The sequence below is a fragment of the Takifugu rubripes genome, chromosome 15 (genome assembly GCF_901000725.2).
Source record: "Takifugu rubripes chromosome 15, fTakRub1.2, whole genome shotgun sequence".
Classification (NCBI taxonomy): domain Eukaryota; kingdom Metazoa; phylum Chordata; class Actinopteri; order Tetraodontiformes; family Tetraodontidae; genus Takifugu; species Takifugu rubripes.
In genome coordinates, this window is record NC_042299.1 from 6,138,222 (window position 1) to 6,154,259 (window position 16,038).

The window sequence follows — 16,038 nt, forward strand, 5'->3', positions numbered from 1 at the left end:
GCTCCCTAAAACTGAGACGCCAGGACCTTTATCTCACTCTGTCACTGTTTTCTGGCAGTCATGTTAAAATTAAATCTGAAGGTTTATTTATTTAAAGGACTGGGTTCTGTGCAGTGCGGAGCCGAACCGCTTTACACGCGATCTTTGGTTCTGATTATAAAGCCTTCGTGCGTAACATCAGCGAGTAACGCATCTTCGAACGGACCATCCTGGGTCTTTTTAACCTTAAATGCTTCTTGTTGTCCTTTTTCTCTGCGTTGCGCAACATATCTGCAGCCGCCGCACGTCGTGCACGCGCGCACACGCGCAGATATCTTGCCTTTGCGGAAGCCAGAAGAGCCGAGGCGGCGCTAAATTAAATTAGCATACTAACTAGTTAGCTGTGCGCCGATGTGGATGGACGGGTGAGCAGAGCCTCCCGGAGCAACCCTCAGCGTCTAAAGTCACGACACCGCCGATTCAGGGCTCGTTTTGTTGGGATCTTGCTATCGACAGCCTGCCGAGGAGATGGGGGACAAGGCGGGCACCAGGTAGGACGGCTAACCGCCGTTAGCATCCCCTCTCACGCAGTTTGCTAACGTTAGCTGAGCTGCTGCCGCTGCTGCTGCTGCTGGCCCGGGCGGGGGAGTTTTACCCTCAGCCTGTGCAGCAGAGATTCGGCTCCTTTCCGAGGAGACAATCTCCGAGGCAAAGAACCAAGAGTGTCCCCGGCTCCTCTTTTTCAACGCTCATCCGATGACCTCGTTCGCCGGAGGCCAAGTTAGCGCAGCAGGGTGGGGTTAGCTAATCGCGGAACGTCTCGGACGGTGCCTGCGACCAGAACACTGTCAGATCCCGGTTCTGTGCCGGTGATTATGTCGAAAATAAAGGCGAATTAGCTGAAAAGCGATCAGTGGCACTACTGCATTAGAACACTGTTAAACTCGTGTTGTAGGAGGAATTCCCACGGTGCTTTTCTTTCAAAATACGGCTGTAGTGGGCGGTCTGCTCGGTGAAAATGTACCGTTAAATGTAGAAGTTTGGCGGTTTACCTTGCTATGCAATGCAAACAGCAGACGCTTGTAAGGACATTGACGTTTGATGGATGTATTTCGTGACGTGCGGAGTCGAGATTTATGCCTCTGAAAACACAGAGAATGTTTAAAAAGGATCCATTTCTACAGAGTTGGGGTGAGCTGGCTGAGCCTCCAGGAGCCGCAGATTTCTGCGGATCAGCTGGGTGTTTTGACGGCTTGGTGGTTGATGAGAGCGGCTGATGGTCGCTGCTGGGGAAACGTGCTGCAGGGAGCAGGTAAACACGGGAGAAGCATGAAGCTGTCCCACTTCTAGCAGCGGCTCCTCGACACACACCGTTCGGATGCGCGTCTACCCGCACCCACTGTTTTTCTGGCTCTTTTCTCGGGGTCGTTGGGCTGCAGGTCGCCATCAATTGTGATTTCGATCGAATGGGTTTAAAATACGCTCGACACCAAAGGGGACCTGCAGTGAATCATGTGAGGGTTTAAATCCTCACTCCAGCTATTCCTTTTAAATTAAACCCAACACCTCAAAACGTTTTTTAACGCAGTTCAGGATTTTAAAGAAATTATTTTTTAAGGGTTTTTTTGAATTTATTTTATTTATTTATTTATTTTTAGTGCTGACTCATCTTTTAATCTGTTTACATCCTGCATGTTGAGAGACGGGAGCATAAATGCCTTTTTGTTTGCTCCCCAAGCTTAGCCACAAGACAACATATCTTTAATGCCTTTTGTGATCGGATTTTAAAGAATAATCGCCCCCTTTCATCTGAGAGGGTTGCTGACATGATGCCCACCAGTTCCGACTATCACAGTGTCACTTCCTGTTAGGAAACAGGTGGGAATCGGAGAGAAGGGGAAGTGTGGAAAGTCGAGCTCTGTGTGAATAAACAGCTGATATGGCCTCATCGTCCTGCAGGAGCCACTGATGAGGGGCCAATGTTATAGTTTCCACACAAATTTATTCTACTAAACACATGGATGGATAATCAGCAAAAATAAGAAGCACATTCTGAGTAAATATTTCAATGCTCCCATCAGATTAAAGTTTGCGAGTTTGAAGTTCTGGTGGTGAAATGTTCATTTTAAATGGCTTCTTTGGTTCTGATGGTTTGCAAGAAAAGCAAACTCTGATTGGACATTTGCGTTCAGATGAAACTGCCGTTATAACCAAGGAAGTACCCAACTTCCTGTTTCTTAGCGTGTTTCCTAACTGGACGACGGTTCACACACTGGCGGCAGCGAGCAGACTGACTGTTGGGTGAACAGTGTGATCAGTAACACTTACAAAAACCTTCAGTTGGACATTCCTATAGGAGCCTGGAAGATCGTTAATGTTAATTTTTACAGACGGGTTTTGCACATTGAGGGTGTTTTGTAAAGCTTCATGTTCCCCAAATTAAAGCGTAGTGTCACCTCAGTTTTACCCAGAAGTACCACCTTTACTGCTCGTTCAAGCAGGGTTCTGCTCATCACCGTCATTTAAAGGCTTGGTATTTTACTGCGATGCGGTCTTTGAAAGCACCAAGAGATGGCAGCGTGTCATGATACTGTAACAGTTTAAAACCTCAGACGACTTAAAGAGAACCCTGTGATAAATTATACAGACCACTTTAGCTCAGCTCTGGTCCTGACTTTCAATCAGATATAATTAACAAGCGCAGCATTTAAGGAGAAATTTTTGATTTCTAGAACATTGTAAAAATCAGCCAAACAAATGGTTTTAATTAGTCCATGTACTAATATAGCCCTGTCTGTTACCTGCAGATCCTGTTGTAGAGATAAAAAGGTTCAACTCATGCTGCTGAGGTGACTGTCACCAGGACGTAGTCAGACAGGACGTAGCACTGCTGCGACCAAAATAAGACCCAGTGTTTTGAGGAAATGGAATTTTCTCTCTTGGGTTACTGATATTAAGTTTCCAGTCATCGCGTGTAGATTACATTTAAACTGCAGCCTACAGAGGAACTGGTGAAGATGCATCTGTGTCAGGGTGGAAAGTTCAACCCGCTGCTGTTTGGCTAATCAGTAGCTGTACAAGTAGATGAGTAGGACGATAAACAAGGAACCCAACTAGTGAAGCAGATGAAACTGTACCGTTGAGTAGGACACAAGTCCTCCGTCTCCAGGTTTGTTCAGAAAGGGGAGGCAGATCGTGGACACCTTCACCTTCTTCCTGGCTGGAGTTGTTGAACAGCAGTGGCGTGTTTTCCCCACAACGTCGCTAACGCCCTGCGCTACAGCAGCTGTCTGCAGCTGCCCCACATGTGCTGCAGCCGAGAAGCAGGCCAGATCAAACCGTGCTGTACAAAACGGTGCCAGGCCGAGCCGCATATGATTTTCAAAGAACCATTTTAACCTTTTCTGTGTCAAACACCAATTCATGTACTGTATGTGGAAGCCATGCCTTGTCATGGCAACCAGGGAACTAGAGAAGTTGATTTTATTTAAAGTTTAATTGGTATAACTGGTGTTTTCCCATATTTTCTGCTACTGATCAGTCCAGGTGTTGTCTTTAATGGAACCGTTGCTGACCCGTTTAATGTAAATAAACTTGAATCCCAGCACTTCCCAGACGCCATCAGAGACAATTACTGTTTCATCACTTCAGCGTTCAGTGGTGTGTCATCCCTGAAGTCTCCCGTCTCTGCAGTTTGTTTATCTGAGGCTCCATGCTAGCAGACCTACAGCGTTTCCAGCCGTTTTCCAGTTATTATCCCCTAGACAGTTGAAATAATCCACTTTATTAATCTAGTTCACCATCAGGTGATTATCAGCTGTAAATGACTCTTAATACAGTGTTTTTCTGAAATGTATTTTCTAGAGAACTTATAAGGAGGAGAAACTGCCACCTTGGTGACTTCCTGTTTGTACGTTGGTGCTTTATGAAGGAAATGACCGGTTGACAGCAGGTTTTAACCACCCTTGTGTGCAAAAGTTTAACTAAGATAACTGAAACCTGTAATCCTTAATGTAGTAAATAATAATTAGTCTGGTATTTGATCAGGGTTATACTAAATTAAAAAGGAAGCGATGGTAGAAGGTCACCCGAGGAGTGTACCTGGAACCCTGAAGAGGCTTCCTCCCTCTCATAAAATGTGTTTAGTGCAGATTCAGATGGTTTCATTTCCCATCATCTGAATGCATCCTGTTGGCTGTTCCAGCAGAAGAATTTGACAAACATAAAGCAGATAAGTCAAAAAATAAAATGACTAATGCCGAGCCCGAAGTTCCCTCTAGCACAAACTTGACAGTTGGCAGGTTGATTGTCAACAGTTTCTAAGCTCCTGAAAGTTGCCGTCCTCATATCTGATGCTTACATTTTGCTGCATTTCATTGAATGTATGAAAGATTAACCAGTGTCTCCTGTCTTTTTTTTTCTTCCTCTTTCCAAAACCTCTCAGAGTTTTTAAGAAGTCGAGCCCCAACTGTAAGGTGAGCGAACGATTTCTCAATCATGGCTGTGGAAACGCACCAAAACCGCTTAATTTGCTTAAAATTAAAGCAGATGAATCAGCTCAGCTGCATTTGATCCTCACAGGTGACCGTATATCTGGGAAAGAGAGACTTTGTGGATCATCTGGACCACGTGGATCCAGTGGGTGAGTTGAAATGTTTGGTGACATTTTATTAACAGGATGTGACTGAAATTGAACTTTACTGACTGGGAACTGTTTGTTTTTCCTGCTGCCAGATGGAGTCATCCTCGTTGACCCTGAATATCTGAAAGACAGGAAAGGTAGGACAGTTTTGTCTTCATCACATAAAACCTGGGACTGGAGCTCCAGCTGTTCTGAAACTTGCTTTAGTCCATTTAGCTCGAGCTCACGAAGCAGTAGGCTTGTTGCCCTGAGGTTGACACAGCTGGTCTTAATGCTAACTTTTTTCTTAATCTTACCATTTTAATCAACCAGAAATGTTGCCGTGAAGACAGCCAATGTGTCCCATAATACTGTTTCTGAGCTTGAACACCCTCTTACTATTTCTGCTCTTCCTCCCTCCAGTCTTCGTCACATTGACCTGTGCGTTTCGATATGGTCGCGAAGATCTAGATGTGCTGGGTTTGTCCTTCAGGAAGGATCTGTACATCTCCACTTTCCAGGTTAGCGTCACATAAAAATATTAACTATTTCGGAACTGTTGGAGTGATGTCTTGTTTCCTAAAACATCCTCTTTCCTTTTGTCTTCCACCCTCCCCAGGCCTTCCCCCCGGTGCCCGAGGAGAGGAAACCCAACAGTCGTCTGCAGGAGAGGCTTCTGAAGAAACTCGGCCAGCATGCACATCCCTTTTACTTCACTGTAAGTCTGACAGAGAAAACTACCACCTGTTGTCCTGTGGAGCAAACCGAGACCCTAGCATGAACCCACTACAGCTGTGTGTTGGGCTTTTTTTAGATAGATGTGGGTTGTTCCGAAATTCAGATGTTGTATTTCTCTGCACAGATTCCTCAGAACCTTCCATGTTCGGTCACTTTACAGCCCGGCCCAGAGGACACTGGGAAGGTAACGTGCATGGGCACGCACACACATATACATACAGCAGATTGGATTTCTGAATGTACATTGTGGAACAGCAGAGGAGTTGGTTTCGCAGTATGACGAAAGTGTCAGATCACCATGGTAACAATGCTGTGCAGTAACCTGGTCTGGAGGAGGTTATGTACAGTTTCAGAGTAAAAGACTGATGAAATATGGGTTCTGCACTTACGATCAAAATGTAACGACCATGAAACCGCCTGGTAAACACGACAGCCCGGTTGTGGTTCATTGCCACGGTAGCGAACATTCGTCTGATGCGTAGAGTAATTTCTCTGTTTGAGTCAAGCAACAATTAATATTTTAAAACGGAGAGTTTCAGGATCAGATGTGTAATATCCCTAATAATAAACATCTACCCAGGATCGTCCCACCACTGTACCCTCTCCTGTTCCCAGTTCAGCCTCCTCCTCTAGTACAGCTTCAGATCATATACAGTACTTTGGCAAATATTTAAAAAATTAAAAAGGCTGTTGATCTGCCCGCAGGCCTGCGGCGTGGACTTCGAGATCAGAGCATTCTGCGCCAAGTCGATAGAAGAGAAGATTCACAAGAGGTGAGCTCAGTTCTATGGAAGGGTGTGTGGAGCCTGTGCAGTGTCTAAACCTGAAGTGTGTTTGTGTGTTTAGGAACTCGGTGCGTCTGGTGATCAGGAAGGTTCAGTATGCTCCGGAGAAACCTGGTCCACAGCCAATGGTGGAGACAACTCGCAGCTTCCTCATGTCTGACAGGTCACTGCACCTGGAGGCCTCACTGGACAAGGAGGTGCAGACACACGCATGCACGCACACACACACACAGAGAATATGTTGCTCTTAAATAAACAGATTTATTTGTCTCTGTTTCCCATCATGCATTGTGAGCAGCTGTATTACCACGGAGAGCCCATCAGCGTCAACGTCCACGTCACCAACAACTCCACCAAAACAGTCAAGAGAGTCAAGATCTCTGGTCTGTCCCTGTCCTACAACCTCTGTCCTTCCTGTCAGAACTTGTTTGACTATCAGGTTGAGGTCTGATCTTAGATCAGAAGTAGCATCAACAGAAAGTTAGTTATATAATATTTGTGCTTTTCCTGGCCTGTTCCCGGCTGATGTATGACGAGGCGATCGCAGATGCTAAGACGTTTGATAGTTTTTCATCCATGTGAAGAGGAAAACATGGAGAATTTCCTGTTTGATGTTCTGAGGCTGTCTTTCTGGTTCCAGTGCGTCAGTACGCAGACATTTGTCTGTTCAGCACTGCCCAGTACAAGTGTCCAGTGGCCCAACTGGAGGCCGAGTAAGTCTGTTTTCTTCCCAAGGTTTTAGATGACCTATTATTTTCCTGTTTTAACTGCAGGAATAGTATCCCAACTGCTAAAAATGGGAATAAAAGGTTTAAATTGTGGTACTTGAAACTATGTAAAATAGGAGCTGTTTCGAAGTCTTTGGGCAAGATTGACCTGAGCCTTTTATTGACAGCTGCATGTCCTGTTTTCAGTGACCAGGTCTCATCCAGCTCCACATTCTGCAAGGTGTACACTCTGACCCCAACACTCGACAAGAACCGCGAGAAGAGGGGCCTCGCGCTGGACGGAAAGCTCAAGCACGAAGACACCAACCTGGCCTCCTCCACCATGTAACTGGCCGCACAGGTGTGTGTACAGGTGCGTCACCACACTCATGTAACTGCCGACCTTCTGTTCTGTTTTTCAGTGTCAAAGATGTCACCAACAAGGAGGTCCTGGGAATTTTGGTGTCCTACAGAGTCAAAGTCAAGCTGGTAGTGTCACGTGGAGGGTAAGACACATCTGTGTGTTGTGGTTGGACATGCTACATAATTAAGTACTAGCAAAGTGAGGACATTTTTTCATTCCAAAGAGATATTTGAGGGTTAAGACTTGGTTTTAGGGCTTGGAAATGTATTCCATCATATACTGCCCTCATAAAAAACATAGAAATATGTGTCTATGTGTGGTGCTTGGGTCTGGACTCACTTTACACACGTGTGTATTTAATTTTCAGAGACGTGTCAGTGGAGCTGCCCTTCATCTTGATGCATCCCAAACCTGTGGAACCACCTGCATCCCGCCCACAGTCAGGTGACTTCACAGTCTAGCGTCAATCAGCAGACAGCACTGTGTAGCTACCACCAACAGTCTGACATCAGCTGGAACCACACCCACAACTCTCCTGCTAACCACCATGGAAAATAATGTGTGTGTGTGTGTCTGTGTGTGTGTTACAGCTGTCCCAGAGATGGATCCTCCTATTGACACCAACTTGATAGAGTTCGAAACAAAGTAAGTATCCAAGGCCCTGTTTATTTTTGTTGATAAAGTTTTACAACTAGTGGATCAAACATTTTTGACCTGGGGTGGATATATCGATTGACTGGCAGGGCCACTCCATGAACTAACCACGTGTCTCGCTCCCCAGCAGCGTCTCCCAGGACGATGATTTTGTGTTCGAGGACTTTGCACGTCTGCGACTTAAAGGCGTCGTGGACGACAAAGACGAGGACTGCTAGGAGGTCGCCAACACCCTTCATACACTCTCTTTTGAACCCACCACACATATATACACACACACACACACAAAGAGTTCACATTCCATTCCCTGCTGGAGGGGATGATGGAGGATGGACTGGTGTTCTTCCTCTTTATTGATCTCATCCATCCGCCACCATCCTCTCCATCCGTCGTCCCCGTTTTGGCTCAAGTCTGAAAAGACGTCGAGCAGCTGAGGGAGTTTAGATGCTGGGGGTGCTCAAAATGAAGGAAGTCTGTTTGCCTTTGGGGGCAAAACAAACGATTTGTATTTTGGGAGGATTTTTTCAAGTTTGGCTGAGGAAGGAAACACATGCGCACATGCGCACACACACATACACACACACAGTCTTATAGAGGCGACTGCAGTGACTGAGTTCACCAGCATCCTCTCCCGTCACTCCGGACTGCGGCGTCCATCTTGTCGCGTCATCACATTTGTCTGCATCTGTTAAACATCCCAACGTGTCAGATCCGTACCTGAAACTGGAGCTCCTGTTGCTTGTTGACATCTGGAAATATCTGGATGCAGAGAGGCTGTGATTCCCAGCCACAAAAATCAAAAGGTTTTCATGTTTAATCTTAAATGCTAAAAAGTTTTAGATGCTCCCAGCGATCGAATTTAAGAAAAAAAAACAAAAAAAACGAGCATTTAATTGAAGATATTTTAACGATCAATGTGACGATAATATTCTCTGCTTTGCTGTTCAAGGATAGGAGTCTGAAAACATCAAATTTCAGAAACGAGCACAAACTCCCCTCTGTTATGGTTGTTTCTGGCCTGGGCTCTTCTGGTTCTTTTGGTCCTGCTGTGACCCGACCTCACCTGGTTTCCATTAAAGGGAAATGCTGCTGTTTTTTGAATCACCTGTGGGATTGTGACGTGTGACAAGTGTTGTGCCTTCAGACTCACCGCTGCCATGTTTTCAAGGCCAGTTATTTTGTTCCTGATTCGCAGAACTTTAACAAAAAAGAAACTGCAACAGTTTGTTAAAGATTCACCTGCCAGTCGATGTGCAGAGTGAAAAGTCACCGTCAGACATCCAATTTGAAATATTTCCACCCATGGAGTTTAGATCGACTCTGTGATGTCTTGCCTTTGTTTTTAAAAACATTAAACTTTGAAATGTTGTCTTTTAAATTTCAATTTTTTTTGGTGCCATATAAATTTTTAAAAAGTTAACAGATGAAGACTGAAGCATCACAAACGCCTGCAAAGCTGACGAGAGAGATCGAGGATGTGAGAAAACTCAGCAGCAGCATTTCCCATCCAAGGAAGACGATTAGTTCCACATGTGGAATTATTCGACAGCTCTTTCACTCTAAATTATGCTTTTAAACTTTTGGTTGAATGTCTTTTTTCTTCCTCCTGAGGTGAGGGCAAATTTCTGAGGGTTTATCATTTGTCTTCTGTGATTGCTGGAAAAAATCTCAGAATTGTGTGGAAGGAAAATTCACAAGTGGCTCTAATCCTCTTCCGTACATTCCGATCCACCGCGCTGCCTCCTCAAACATTGTTCTTTCTCAAAACTCGGACATGGCATGAAACATCTGCGGCCATCAAACCAGTCTCCGTTGGGTTTTTTTTGTTTGTTTTTGTTTTTCCCCTATTTATCAACCTGAAGGATGCACAGATCAACATTTCACACAAGCACTGCACTTTCATTGGACAAAACAAACCCTCAGAACTGCACGTGTCAACTTTTCAGGTGAGATGAGAAGAACAACACTGATCTTTTTTTTTTATGCTTGGTCATTTCTCAAAATGATGTGTTTAATTTATCTTAATATAAAAAAAAAAAAATACTGCCATAATTCCATCATTAGTCTTGAAAGTTGCGACCATCACCCAGAAGGGAAGAAGCATGTTTTATTTTTTCTTGGAGCAGTGCTGTGAATCGTACGAGCTGTGATTCTGTCCTTATTTTGTCGTGCATATGTGGGGTAACTTTTTGCTAAGTGTGAAAATATTTTGACAAAGTGCCACGCCCCGGCCTGTGCGATGCTTACTGTCTGTTTAAAAAAATTTAAAAATACAGGAATTGATTTCTGCTGCTGGGACAAACACCAGAAAAGTTAGAATTCAGATTATTATGCTTCTGATTATTATTATGGTGACTTATTACTTCTACTGTGTCATCATTGACCATGGTTATTCTCATAATCATTTGAGTCTATTGTTTTGCCATGTATTTTTTATTTTGAGATTTTTATTTTAGTTTTCTTTTTATTATTAAAGGCAAAATGAACTAACAGATTTGCTGCTGTCTGTATTTGGACTCATTTATTATTTTTTCTTTTTCTGCATGTGGGTGCTCATGGGTGCCTTATATCTGTGCTGGGACTTGAGCTGGTGGCCCGACACACATTTATTCATCATCTAAAATTGCATTTGAGAAAACAGTCAAGTTCCTCATTGGGCTGCACAGTTAATACGACATCCATTCTGGGCCACCACAGGGTTGATGCATGACGCCTTTAAGTATGTATAAATGTATGAAATTAATTTCTTCTTTTGTTTACATTATTTGCAAATTGTAACATTTGATTATCTTAACCGTAATGAATCAGATTTCAAGGCAACCCAAAGCTGTTGCAGCCGGATTCGTAATTTATAGAAAATGTTGCCAAAAACGAGCCAGACGCCTGGTTAACCTGCAGCTAGCAATTTTCTGATAGGCTCTGGTTGTCACGTGATTCACTACAGCGTCCTGATTAGCTGACCTGAGTCATTGATCAGATACGTGCTTGTTTACGCTTGCACAGGTGCGACGCAGGTGTCTTCGTTCTTGAAGACAAAGCTCTTTGGTGACACAAGCGTCTGCTAAATTACTAAAATGTAAAATAAATATTTTTCAAAGCCATTTAAAGAAAATATCTTGTATTTGTTTATCAAGATATTATGTAAAAGCTATATGATTTATTCGTTCAAAGTTGACTTAATTTATTAATAATGGCAAAAATATATCTGATCGTTAAGGGTGCAGCGCCCTGATCTAAGGTTTTGAATAAGCTAACTATTAATGCCTTTCTTGCAGCTTCTAAATACAAACCGGAAGTTGTTGCAGGCACTTCCTGTTATATATAACTAGCTATATTTGCATTGGAACCAATATTCTTAACATTATACACAAATAGGACATATACTTTTACACAAGAAATATTTATACATGAAGTACTTGTCAAAAAAAATGGTTTATAAGTTTCCAATTGTTTAGTAGTATTTTAAATAAAAAATATTAGCGGTTAAGATCAGAAATTGAGGGGAAAAGCATACTGAGCTGTTATATTTTATTTACCTCATTAAAAATACAACCTGAATGTTTACCTCAGCTCTTATCTTCTGAGTATTTAAGTACAATGGGTAACAGAAGTAGAAAGTATCAAAGTCCTCACCAGTAAAATTACTCAAAAACTAAGTACACAGTTTAGTCTGCAGTGATTCCGGTGGATTGTTATTTACTCCAATACATTTACAGGTCTTATCAACCAATACGCATTGTCCTGCAGTATTTTATCCTGATTAACAACAAAATGAATTTTTTGTAAAAGTCTTACAAACCTCATGATGTCACTATGCACAAAAAGCTAACCATGATAAGGTACAGTTGCTAATACGTGCAGCATTAGCAGAACGTTCCTCAAAAATCTTTCAAATCAAATCAATAAAGATTGATTTGATTTGAAAGCAGAGATGGAGTCAGTTTATTGCTGGAAGGCCACAGCAGCTTCTCTGCTGCAGCAGCACTCGTATTCCAGTGAGCTGGTTGTACTGGTGGCCTCCCATTCTGAAGCAGGTTATGACCACAAGCACCTCTTGTATTTCCCCATCATAAAGCATCGTAGTCATCGTCCTCCTCGTGCTTCCTCTTGAGCGACTCGCTGGAGGAGTTCTGTGACACCATGTTGGTAGTGATCAAGATGTTTTTGGAGCCGATCAGAGATGGGTTGATGAGAACGTTGGAGACGGTGGGTGTGGACAGTGTGGCTGTTGGGGTAAAAAGAATGGCAACAGTTAAATGTGTTGTGCTGATGTAACAACAAAAATGATTCTATTCATTTTTACATGTGTTTTGCAGAAGCTTCAGTTGTATTCAGTTGTATCATTTACAAATATTATTTTAATAGTAATTATTTTCAACCCGAAGCTGTATAACAGTCATAAGACTTTTCGCATCTCGCTACCATGTAGCACATTAACGACCCTTTAGTGACATCTAGTGGAATGAAGCGATAACAAATAAATCGACTAGAATATTTAATCGACCAAATAAAATTACTTTTGTCTCTAAAATCACGAAACGCAAGATCGGATTAAGCATTCTTTTTTTCATTGGCTGAAATTTCTTATAATTTCAAAAAGATTGCATTGTGACTGGTACAATAAACATGTTTAAAATCTGGTGTAAATGCCAAGTACACTCACTGGTTTTGGTGGTGGTGGTCTGTGAGGGCGGGGGGATCTGCACGGTAAACCTCTGACCTGTCAGGGACACCGGGGTTCCAACTTTTGTACCAACAGTCTGAACAGACGGCGTTCCTGTGGATTATATCGACAAAAATCAGAAGAAAATGACTCTTTTTGGTTGATATCAAACCAAAATGGAACATAAAAACTTTCCAGTAAGAAATTTTAATGATGCAGAACACAGAAGAAATATTTATCTTCAGATAATCCGTCAATCGATTAATTCACCTCGCTCTATATTATAAGCACAATTTTATTTGGAGCCTTACCAAGGGTCGGCGTGCTCGGCCTACTGGAAACGGCACCAACACTGAGGCGAGGAACAGATATCTTGCTGGAGGATGATGAAACCTGCAAGAGATCATGAAAGGAAGCCATCGCGAGAACCACCAGAAAGAGCAAGAACTTACAAATTAAGAGTTGACATTGTTACCTTCTTCTGTGTGGACTTGAGTCTGTAGTTGGGCGCCGTCAGACAGTAACGATCTGGAGGAAGTCGGGGTCCAGTGTACGGTTTGATGAGGGGCAGGGGAGTCTGGTTTTTCTGCCTCGCTACCTCCAATAGGAACTGCACACAGAGGACACACACACTCAGAAAATGAGTCCTTAATTTAGAAAATTTAAGTTTTACAATGTGATATTTCTATCGCAGGACTCTATACAGTAAGTATTCCTGTGCACTCACATCACGCGGTGGCGGCGATGTGAATGACTGGTCCATGCGACACTGAATAGCCAGTTTGATGTCATCAGCATCCACCGTGGACTTCTTGGCATGTGTTGCATAGATCTTTGCGTCTTCGATGATGGTCGTCACATATCCTGTGAATAAAAACCGAACAACCTGATATTAGCTGAGGTGGGGGAAAATCTGCCAGTTCAACAACAGGAAATGTAAGCAGGTCACTGACTGTAGGTGAACTCAAGCATCTGGTTGATGACTCTGGGTTCGTACTCTGTGATGCCCATGTCCTTCAGGATCTGGATCATCACCTGTAGAAGCAACACAGTTGTTTGAATCAATAATGGGAAAAACCACAACATTTCACTCACGTTTCAAGGTTTATCAAAAACTCGATGGTCAACCTTTTTCAGTCATTAAGTCTTAAAATCCAAACAAATTCAAATTTTGAGGTGCTTTTAGACGGGGAAAAATATATAATTATTATAATTAGTTAATAATTATAAATCACGGTGTGCCGTCATGGACTCTGGTCGTTATTCTAATTCATGCTGCATGTTAACAGCAGGAAAACCAGCTGACAATCTTTGAAAATTGCACATCAACCTGTCATCTTCAATGCTAACACATACCCGAAGCTACCTGATTACGGTGCGCTTTTACAACACAGCTTACTTCTAAAGCCATTTGGAAAAAATAAACTCCGGCTTTTGTCAGCCCCAAGTATAAATTGGATCAAATTAAAAACACGCTTCGGTACAGCTAACAGGCTAGCTGGTGGCTACTGTCGTCAACGGCACTTCAGGAGCTAACAACCTATTTAGAAAACTATCCAAAAAAATATTTTAAAAAAATCACCGTGTTCAAAATAAGGCGTATGCAGGACTTCAATCGTATTGCAACAAAAGCTAATAACCTAAAAATTACCTGAGCATCTTTCGGAATAGTTTTGGGAGCAGACATTTTATTTGCAGCGTAGCGCCTTAAAAAAATCTTCTTCTGCTATATCATTTATGGCATTTTAAGCGGGATATTATCACAGCGACTCCACTTGGTAGTAGGTGGAACTGCAGCGCACCGTGATATCCAGTGTTGAGGCGGTGGCTAACCAGTGAAGTGAGCTGTAATGGTGTGTAATCCGATGTGCTTTCTTCATGAAATCCATATGTACAACATCATCTCTTGCTTTTATTACTGAACGAGCCACTCTTTACCCTTTCAAGTGTCCCTCGGTGGCTCTAAATACGTGTTTTTTCTGATTTCAATTTCTGCAAGAATGAAAGATAATGCCTTAATGTTGTTTGAAGACATTGCAGAAGAGAACTGTGTTTGCAAACAGATTCAAATTTTGAGGTACTTTTAGATGTGGAAAAATATAGAATTATTATAATGATTTAATAATAAATCACGGTGTGCCGTCATGGACTCTGGTCGTTATTCTAATTCATGCTGCATGTTAACAGCAGGAAAACCAGCTGACAATCTTTGAATATTGCACATCAACCTGTCATCTTCAATGCTACCACACATCCGAAGCTTCCTGTTCACAGTGCGCTTTTACAACACAGCTTACTTGTAAAAATATTTTGTAAAAAAGAAACTCCGGCATTTGTCAGCACCAAGTGTAAATCAGATCATATTAAAAACACGCTTCGGTACAGCTAACAGGCTAGCTGGTGGCTACTGTTGTCAATTGCATTTCAGGAGCTAGCAACCTATTTAGAGAACTATCCAAATAATTATTTTAAAAAATGCCGTGTGCAAATGAGGCATTTGCAGTACTTCAATTGTATTGCAACAAAAGCTAATAAAGACCTTAAAAAAATACCTGAGCATCTTTAGGAATAATTTTTTGGTCTACCTCACACAAAGACCACAGTTTATGAGAGTGAAGGGCTCCGAGTCACATCGGTTTATCTGCAGATCGGTTGCCCCACGGGGAACAGTTCTAGGTCTTTTCCTTTTCACCCTCTACAACGCGGACTTTTCATACAGTTCATCATCATGCCACCTCCATAAGTTCTCTGACGACTCTGCTGCTGTTGGCCTCATCACTGATGGGGACGATACAGAGTACAGAGGACTTATTCAGGACTTTGTGGACTGGAGCCTGCGGAACAACCTCCGGATCAATGCCAATAAAACCAAGGAGCTAGTGGTGGATCTCCTCAGGCGTAACAACCTCCCGCCTGCACCGGTGAACATCCTGGGAACAGACGATGACATTGTGAAGTCCTATGATTACCTGGGTGTTCACTTAAACAATAACCTGGACTGGACACACAACATAGAAACCCTTGTCAAGAAGGGCAATAGCAGACTGTTCCTGCTCAGGAGACTGAGGTCTTTTGGAGTGCAGGGACCACTCCTGAGGACTTTCTATGACTCTGTGGTGGGATCAGCCATCTTTTATGGGATAGCCTGCTGGTCCAGCAGCATCACGGACAGGGACAGTTGGAGGATGGACAGACTGCTAAGGAGGGCCAGCTCTGTCCTGGGATGTCCCCTGGACTCAGTGGAGGTGGTGGGAAACGGGAGGTTGATGGCTAAGCTGTCATCCATGTTGAACAACACATCCCACCCCTACAGGACACCCTGACAGCACTGGGCAGCTCCTTCAGTGAGTGGCTGCTCCACCCTCGCTGCGTGAAGGAGAGGTATCGCAGATCTTTCCTGCCGGCTGCTGTCAGACTGCACAACAAACATAATGGCCGCTAGTCTGCAGACTAGTGGACATAAATAAATGTCTAAATTTACCACTGGACTCACACAATAACTTTACAATTCTCTAATAGCATTTCAA

At 43.0% G+C, this 16,038-nt stretch overlaps 2 protein-coding genes across 4 annotated transcripts; one reads left to right on the forward strand and one right to left on the reverse strand.

The window, feature by feature from the left end:
* Positions 1 to 174: 174 nt before the first annotated feature.
* Positions 175 to 10,342, forward strand: LOC101076921 (arrestin red cell). 2 transcript variants are annotated; one of them, XM_011619585.2, is made up of 16 exons: positions 175 to 530; positions 4,424 to 4,454; positions 4,561 to 4,621; positions 4,714 to 4,758; positions 5,024 to 5,121; positions 5,220 to 5,318; positions 5,463 to 5,522; positions 6,044 to 6,111; positions 6,185 to 6,320; positions 6,422 to 6,506; positions 6,764 to 6,836; positions 7,038 to 7,175; positions 7,253 to 7,336; positions 7,562 to 7,638; positions 7,785 to 7,839; positions 7,979 to 10,342. In XM_011619585.2, the coding sequence occupies exons 1-16, from the start codon at positions 508 to 510 to the stop codon at positions 8,064 to 8,066; spliced, it is 1,221 nt and encodes a 406-aa protein (XP_011617887.1). In that variant the 5' UTR covers positions 175 to 507; the 3' UTR covers positions 8,067 to 10,342. The 2 variants fall into 2 exon arrangements, with proteins under 2 accessions (XP_011617887.1, XP_003978303.1); XM_003978254.3 differs by having other exon boundaries at positions 181 to 530; positions 7,976 to 10,342.
* An 802-nt stretch (positions 10,343 to 11,144) lies between these two features.
* Positions 11,145 to 14,269, reverse strand: taf9 (TAF9 RNA polymerase II, TATA box binding protein (TBP)-associated factor). 2 transcript variants are annotated; one of them, XM_003978253.3, is made up of 7 exons: positions 14,163 to 14,269; positions 13,465 to 13,546; positions 13,239 to 13,375; positions 12,987 to 13,121; positions 12,823 to 12,904; positions 12,512 to 12,625; positions 11,145 to 12,073 (listed from the first exon to the last, which is right to left on the reverse strand). In XM_003978253.3, the coding sequence occupies exons 1-7, from the start codon at positions 14,196 to 14,198 to the stop codon at positions 11,916 to 11,918; spliced, it is 744 nt and encodes a 247-aa protein (XP_003978302.1). In that variant the 5' UTR covers positions 14,199 to 14,269; the 3' UTR covers positions 11,145 to 11,915. The 2 variants fall into 2 exon arrangements, with proteins under 2 accessions (XP_003978302.1, XP_011617886.1); XM_011619584.2 differs by having other exon boundaries at positions 14,094 to 14,231.
* Between the last annotated feature and the right edge of the window lie 1,769 nt (positions 14,270 to 16,038).

Excerpts from the sequence above, each read along its gene's own strand:
- LOC101076921 (XM_003978254.3), top strand. The coding sequence starts at position 508 with ATGGGGGACAAGGCGGGCACCAG. Across the intron at positions 4,622-4,713 it reads GGACCACGTGGATCCAGTGG|ATGGAGTCATCCTCGTTGAC; the intron begins GTGAGTTGAAAT and ends TCCTGCTGCCAG. Across the intron at positions 5,122-5,219 it reads TGTACATCTCCACTTTCCAG|GCCTTCCCCCCGGTGCCCGA; the intron begins GTTAGCGTCACA and ends CACCCTCCCCAG.
- taf9 (XM_011619584.2), bottom strand. The coding sequence starts at position 14,198 with ATGTCTGCTCCCAAAACTATTCCGAAAGATGCTCAGGTAATTTTTAGG. Across the intron at positions 13,122-13,238 it reads CATCGCCGCCACCGCGTGAT|TTCCTATTGGAGGTAGCGAG; the intron begins GTGAGTGCACAG and ends CTCTGTGTGCAG. Across the intron at positions 12,074-12,511 it reads GACCACCACCACCAAAACCA|CCACACTGTCCACACCCACC; the intron begins GTGAGTGTACTT and ends TTACCCCAACAG.